The sequence below is a fragment of the Bison bison genome, unplaced genomic scaffold (assembly GCF_000754665.1).
Source record: "Bison bison bison isolate TAMUID 2011002044 unplaced genomic scaffold, Bison_UMD1.0 scf7180017864236, whole genome shotgun sequence".
Lineage (NCBI taxonomy): Eukaryota > Metazoa > Chordata > Mammalia > Artiodactyla > Bovidae > Bison > Bison bison.
In genome coordinates this window covers 235062-243243 of record NW_011494808.1, presented here as the reverse complement: position 1 = coordinate 243243, position 8182 = coordinate 235062, and the positions used below count along the sequence as shown (strand labels likewise).

General features: G+C 37.4%; 1 protein-coding gene across 1 annotated transcript in view; it reads left to right on the top strand.

Moving 5' to 3' along the window:
* ADAM2 (ADAM metallopeptidase domain 2) overlaps nt 1-8182 on the top strand; it is a 102424-nt gene that overhangs the window by 50984 nt on the left and 43258 nt on the right. Inside the window, exons 11-12 of the mRNA XM_010846350.1 lie at nt 3627-3763; nt 8012-8182. The exon at nt 8012-8182 is cut by the window's right edge and continues 5 nt beyond it. Of these exons, the coding sequence (XP_010844652.1) occupies nt 3627-3763; nt 8012-8182 (308 nt within the window). The remainder of the gene's footprint in view (nt 1-3626; nt 3764-8011) is intronic.

Sequence of the window (8182 nt, the reverse complement as noted above, 5' to 3'; positions counted from 1 at the left end):
GTACACATGTTTCCAATCCTGAACCCCCCTCGCACCTCCCTCCCCATACCATCCCTCTGGGTCATCCCAGTGCACCAGCCCCAAGCATCCTGTATCCTGCCTTGAACCTAGACTGGTGATTTGTTTCTTATATGATATTATACATGTTTCAATGCCATTCTCCCAAATCATCCCACCCTTTCCCTCTCCCACAGAGTCCAAAAGACTGTTCTATATATCTGTGTAATGCTAAATATAATTTTTATTTTTCCATGACTTTATTTCTGTTTATTTTACAATAGAATTAATCATAACAGTATCCTTTAGAAAAGTCTCATACTCCAGTCTGTACAGGTTTCAGGGTTTCCATACTACTCTGTTATAGCCTGTGTCCCCCTAAAATTCATATACTGAAACCCTAACCCCCAATGCAGCTGTATTTGGAGAAGGGGCCTTTAAGGGGTAACTAAGGTTAAAGGAGGTCATAAGCCTGGGCACCTAATCCAATAGGATTGGTGTCTTTGTGGGAATAGAAGGGGACAGCCCTCCAGAAACCAGGAGAGAGACCTTACAAGAAACTAAACCCACTGGCATCTTGAGCAACTTTAGGAAGATACTCAGTCTATAATGTTTCTGAGGGCAACACAAGCTGACTAATAGAAGTAAAATTGTCAGAAAGGAAATATAACAAAATGTCATCTCAAATGTGAAACCATGTCTTTGACTCTATCGTACAAGGAAAGGAGAGACCAGAACATATGCACAAATCAGAAGATAAAGAATAAAAGAGTATTGCATACTGGGATTTTTTATTTTATTACTTCTCCAAGTTTTACAAATAACTTGGAGAAGGGAACAGCAACCCACCCCAGTGTTCTTGCCTGGAGAATCCCATGGACAGAGGAGCCTCGTGGGCCACAGTCCATGGGATCCTAAAGAGTCAGACATCACTGAATGACTAACACACACACACACAAATAACTAAAGTGAGATGGTTTGGATGTTGTTATTTCCCTCTTACTGAGCTATAAATGCTAATGGGGAACAAGAGAAAAAGAAACAATTGTAAAGATATACTGAGTGAGAGATTACAGGCATTTTCTACATTATCCTGAAACCTAGAAAGTCTGAAAACTATGCTAATAAAAGTGTCTTATTATTGTATTTTTATAATATCCTATTATTTATATCTTTGAAATTTAGCAGAATCCTTCATTTTCTTCCCCACAGCATCAATCATTCCTCGTCCCCTTCTCTCCTCCTATCCCCTGTCCCTCTCTCCCTTATTTTATTTTTAAAATAAAGTTTAAAAAACTATGGAAGGTCAGTATTCTTATTTTCATTCATTATTCAGTTCAGTTGCTCAATCATGTCCAACTCTTTGTGACCCCATGGGCTGCAGCATGCCAGGCATCCCTGTCCATCACCAGCTCCCAGAACTTGCTCAGACTCATGTCCATCAAGTCAATGATGCCATCCAACTATCTCATCCTCTGTTGCCCCTTTCTCCTCCTGTCTTTAACCTTTCCCAGCATCAGGATATTTTCCATTGAGTCAGTTCTTCACATCAGATGGCCGAAGTATTGGAGTTTCAGCTTCAATATCAGCCCTCCTGATGAATATTCAGGACTGATTTACTGTAGGATTAACTGGTTAGATCCCCTTACTGTCCAATGGCCTCTCAACAGTTACTCCAACAACACAGTTCAAAAGCATCATACACACCAAGGAAACCAGAATTGAAAGAGACACGTGTACCCCAATGTTCATCACAGCGCTGTTTATAATAGCCAGGACATGGAAGCAACCCAGATGTCCATCAGCAGATGAATGGATAAGAAAGCTGTGGTACATATACACAATGGAGTATTACTCAGCCATTAACAAGAATACATTTGAATCAGTTCTAATGAGGTGGATGAAACTGGAGCTTATTATACAGAGTGAAGTAAGCCAGAAAGAAAAACACCAATACAGTATACTAACGCATATATATGGAATTTAGAAAGATGGTAACGATAACCCTGTATGTGAGACAGCAAAAGAGACACAGATATATAGAACAGTCTTTTGGACTCTGTGGGAGAGGGAGAGGGTGGGATGATTTGGGAGAATGGCATTGAAACATGTATAATATCATATATGAAATGAATCGCCAGTCCAGGTTCATGCATGATACTGGATGCTTGGGGCTGGTGCACTGGGATGACCCAGAAGGATGGTACAGGGAGGGAGGAGAGAGGGGGAGCTCAGAATGGGGAACACATGTATACCTGTGGCGGATTCATGTTGATGTATGGCAAAACCAATACAATATTGTAAAGCAGTTAGCTTCTAATTAAAATAAATAAATTTATATTTAAAAAAAGCATCAATTCTTCAGCTCTCAAATTTCTTTATGGTCCAACTCTCACAACCATACATGACTACTGGGAAAACTAGCTTTGACTAAATGGACTTTTGTTGGCAAACTATTCTTCTTAATATGCTGTCTAGGTTGGTCATAACTTTCCTTCCAAGGAGTAAGCGTCTTTTAATTTCATGGCTGCAGTCACATCTGCAGTGATTTTGGAGCCGAAGAAAATAAAGTTTCTCACTGTTTTCACTGTTTCCCCATCTATCTGCCATGAAGTGATGGGACCATATGCCATGATCTTCATTTTCTGAATGTTGAGCTTTAAGCCAACTTTTTCACTCTCCTCTTTCACTTTCATCAAAAGGCTCTTCTTTGCTTTCTGCCATAAGGGTGGTGTCATCTGTGTATCTAAGGTTATTGATATTTCTCCCGGCAATCTTGATTCCGGCTTGTGCTTCATCCAGCCCAGCATTTCACATGATGTACTCTGTATATGAGTTAAATAAACAGGGTGACAATATACAGCCTTGACGTACTCCTTTCCCAATTTGAAACCAGTCTGTTGTTCCATGTCCATTTCTAACTGTTGCTTCTTGACCTGCATACAGATTTCTCAGAAGGCAAGTCAGGTAGTCTGGTATTCCCACCTCTTTAAGAATTTTCCACAGTTTGTTGTGATCCACACAGTCAAATGCTTTGGTGTAGTCAGTAAAGCAAAAGCAGATGTTTTTATGAAATTCTCTTGCTAATTTAGACTATGGTAAAAATGACTCTTTCTTTTTTTTCTGCTTTTACTTGCTATTCTTTTAAAAAAAAAAAAGGAAAAAAAGCAAGAAAAAGCAAGAAAAAAAAGCAAGACTCATTATTACCATAATCTAAATTAATATAAGGGTTAATTTATGATATTTGAAAATGTGTGAAACATCATATAAAATATTATCTCTTAATAATTAAATTATAAATGAACACTATTCACTTATTACTGGCACTGTGTGTATATAAGTAGGTGTCTTTTTTGACTTTCTTTTAAAAGTAAAACATTGCACTATTGTTATATATGAATAACAAGTTATTGCTACAAATATTTTCTTGGCCTGATGCCAACAAATGAACTATACATGTGCATTTTGGTAAAATTTCACATTTTGCTTTTTATATTTTCCCTTATATTGATAATGATACCTTCTGTGATTGACATATTTGATGTCTCAATTGCATTTCATCATGTGACTATTTCTAATAATTATACTTCATATATGTGAATGTATAAGTGTGTGTTTTTTTTTCCCAGCACTCCAGCACCATAAGCCTGGAATCACTTGCTGTTATAATAGCTCAATTATTGAGCCTTAGTATGGGAATACCTTATGATGACATTAACAAATGCCATTGCCCAGGAGACGTCTGCATAATGAACCCAGCAGCTGTGTAAGATGCTTCATTTTTATATGCTTTACATACATAGTTTATGTGAAACAAGCTTTGTGTACTTTGTTTATGAAATCTCTGCTATCAAAATAATTATTAATAGTCAAATATAAATTGTGGTCACTGATCCCAAATCAAAATATATAATCCAATGCCCCTGCTGCATGCATCTCTCAGTATTTCTTGTAATCTAATGTCACACTTTCTCACATGTGACCTATGTGCTTAGTCAGTCATGTCCGTCTCTTTGTGACCCCATGGACCCCACCAGGCTGCCCTGTCCATGGGGATTCTACAGGCAGGAATACTGGAGTGGGTTTCTATGCCCTCCTCCAGGGCATCTTCCCAACCCTCAGACTGAACCCAGCTCTCCCGCATTGCAGGCAGATTCTTTACCGTCTGAGCTACCAGGGAAGCCCCCTCTGTGACCTACTTACCATTTCTGGCTTATCAAATTATGAATTAAGCTATAAAATCAAGCAAGTAACAAAATGATAAATGTAGAGGTAGGTCACACTTTACATTCATCACTTTGTTACTTGCATGATTTTATAGCTTAATGCATGATTTGATAAGCCAAATACAGACGTGATTATACAAGAATGACTTAGTAAGGCCTTTTAACATGAATCTTCTTTATTCTACCTAGCTCAGCCTGAAATTTTGACATCTACTGATTTCAAAGATGCTTTTCAGCACCTCACCACCACGTGCACAGGGCTTTGGTAGCAAAGCCGTACATTACACCATGAGAGCTGCCAGACACAGACTCCATTTTAGATAGAGTTACTGGGAAAACCCATAGACAATAGGGAGACAACAGAAGACACCTGAAGAGTCTGAAGCCTCTGACATCTACCACAAGTCCAGCTTTCAACACAAAGCTACAAGTCAAACTAAGGTCAAGGAAAAGCAGAGCATGAGAAAGCATGAGAAAAAGCAGGCATGAGAACTTGGTTCAGATATGGCAAAGATTTTGCAATTATAGACTGAGAGTTTAACTATGATAAATATGCTAGCCTGGGTGTTCATTGGAAGGACTGATGCTAAAACTGAAACTCCAATACTTTGACCACCTGATGCAAAGAGTTGACTCATTGGAAAAGACTCTGGTGCTGGGAGGGATTGGGGGCAGGAGGAGAAGGGGACGACAGAGGATGAGATGGCTGGATGGCATCACTGACTCAATGGACGTGAGTCTGAGTGAACTCCGGGAGTTGGTGATGGACAGGGAGGCCTGGCGTGCTGCGATTCATGGGGTCGCAAAGAGTCGGACACGACTGAGCGACTGAACTGAACTGAACTGAATATGCTAGGGGCTTAAATGGAAAAAAGTGGACAACCTACAAAAAACTGATGGATAATATAAGCAGGGGCTTCTCTGGAAGCTCAGTGGTAGAGAATCCACCTGCAATGCAGAAGACAGAGGTTTGGCTTTTTCTTTGTTACTAGAGAAGGCCCTTTGCAGTACTTAATGTGCCTCAAAGGCCTAGTGAATTCTTTGTTATTATCCTCAATATTCTTAGAATATGCTATGAGATTTTATAGAGTTAGGACCAAATAGTCAGGAGACTTAGGGAAACCATCATCCAATCAGTGACTGAAGCCAGACTTTTATCCTTTTTTTCTTGGACTGTAAACCCAACAGTACATCATTTTATTTAACAATACATTTAATTTCTTCTATATTATCTCAAATATTTTGCCTTTTTTCACCTTCCAGTTTCTCTCCCAAAACAACTTAATCAACAAACAAACTTTAATTTGCAGTAGTAATGAGTATTGAAATTTTTTCATTAATTTTTTGACATAATAGAACTTTGATTCTTGTGTAGATAGGAAAAAATAGATATTTTACTTAAAATATAAAATGATGGCCTGTATAAAATTGGTGAAGTTATTAATACACATATAGAAACCATGCATCTGTGGAAAGCTTTTTTAAAAAGCTTAACTTGAAAAATTACAATCTTGCAAAAAAATGTTTGTTAATCTTATCTTTCAATGTATTGCATCATTTTAATAGCATGATTGTGAAATTTTGGAGGACACAGACATTTTGATCAATTCAGTTGCTCAGTCATGTCTGACTCTGCCACCCCAGGAACTGCAGCACGCCAGGCTTCCTTGTCTATCACCAACTCCCGGAGCTTACTCAAACTCATGTCCATAGCATTGGTGATCCCATCCAACCATCTCATCCTCTGTCATCCCCTTCTCCTTCTGCCTTCAATCTTTCCCAGAATTAGGGTCTTTTCAAATGAGTCAGCTCTTTGCATCAGGTGGCCAAAGTATTGGAGCTTCAGCTTTAGCATCAGTCGATCCAATGAATATTCAGGACTGGTTTCCTTTAGGATTGATTGGTTTGCTCTCCTTGCAGTCCAAGGGACTTTCAAAAGTCTTCTCCAACACCTCACACAGTTCAAAAGCTTTCTTTATAGTCCAACTCTCACATCTGTACATGACCATTTTGATCATTATTGACTGGCAAAAAATTGATGTGAAAAATCTATCACTATTTAAAGGAAAATCTGAGTAAATAGCATATTTGAAAAAGATTTGTTGGTAGTCTTTAAACTGATGGGAAACATGTCCTAGAATTACTGGTGTTTAATGACTTTTGGCAAAATCACATTCAGTGATTTACATAGAACTAAGTCCTATCCTGGTTGAACACATGCCTTTCTGAGGCAGTTGTACTCAGTCTTAACCTTAAAATGTGGCTTATTAAATAGCAAAACCTAAGGAGTTTAACGTGTTATTTTGTTTCTATAACCCATAGAAAATACATGTCACACACTGATTTTTTTTAAAAGACTGTAATTTTTCTGGGGACTTCCAGTCAATAGTCCATGGCTTATACAGTCTGTGTCTCCAGCAGCTCAGATGTGCTACATGATATGCCTGAGAATTTTGACTTTCTTTGAAATTTTAGGAACTAGGAACTTTGTTTCTTTATTTTTTTTATAATCACAATCAAGATAATTAGCATGTCAATTACTTCATGTCTTATATTTTTCTTCATGTTGAAAATAATTAAATTCTACTGTCTTACCACATTTCAAGTGTAAAATGTTGTTCTGTTAATTGCAATTACATTGTTGTACATTTTCAAAATGTATTCATCTTTTTTTTTCAGAGACACTTTAACATGAACGTTTTATTTTTTTTAATAAATTTATTTATTTTAATTGGAGGTTGATTACTTTACAATATTGCATTGGTTTTGCCATACAGCAACATGAATCTGCCACAGGTATACACGTATAGAGTTTGATTTCCCTCTATTGAACGTGGGTTGGATTTGGTGACTTGATTTCATCAAATAGAAATTGGTAGCAATGATGGTGTGTGACTTTCAAGATTATATAATTAGAAAGTTTGCAAATTTCTCTGTATTCTCTCTTTGACCAGGCACTCGGGTTGGAGGTAGGTGCAGTACCATGAGGACCCTCGAGTAACTTTCTATAGAGAGCCATATGGCCAGGGACTGAGGCCTCTTGCCAGTACAGTAAAGGTGCAGATAAAAAGCATGGCTGTAAACATTACTTCATGTAACTTAAATTCATGGTTTCATTTTAAGGCCAGTGGTCTGCTCCTATGGTTTACAAAAGGGAAATGTAGGTATCATACAGGGAAGTCATGTATTCAGCTGAAAATCAGAAGTTCTATTACCAAGGAAAAATGGGAGACAGGAGAATGAGAACATCCAGCTAATCTGTGAAAGGTTCCAGCTGCAAATAAATTATCCAGTTGGGTATAATTATGATTGGCCATCTCTTTCTAATGACAACATTGCTTTCATTGTCAGAAAGTGTACTTATAGGCCAGTTCACACAAAATAAACATCTTGCACTGCCTGCTTCTCAGTAATATTCAAGTTCTATCAACTTTTCTCCTTTTGTTTTCTAGCATTTAGATAGAAGTTATCTGAATTGTTGTCAATATAATAATGTATCTCTTATTTGTGGTTATTATGACTAAAAGAGTATGTTCCACCTGGGAGCAACCACAAAAAAATAAAAACATTGGCAATTTGTCCAAAATTCTCTAATTTTTTTCATGATACTCATGTGAATAACATTTTTGAGTAATAATCCACATAACTAAGGTTTGAGCCCATTACCTTAAAATTCAGTAATTTTATATTAGCTATATTTATTGTTAAATTATAGACTTGTATTCTGAGGCTAAGCAATTTTCAGGAAGCAATGGTTACATAAAAATGTAATGTCGATGTGTTTTTAGTCATTCCAGTGGTGTGAAGTTGTTTAGTAACTGCAGCGTGGAAGATTTTTTACGTTTTATTTCAAAGCCAAAGTCCCAGTGTCTTCAAAACCAGCCACGTTTAGATCCAACATACAAAAGTGCAGTTTGTGGTAATGGAAAAGTTGAAGAGGGAGAACAATGTGACTGTGG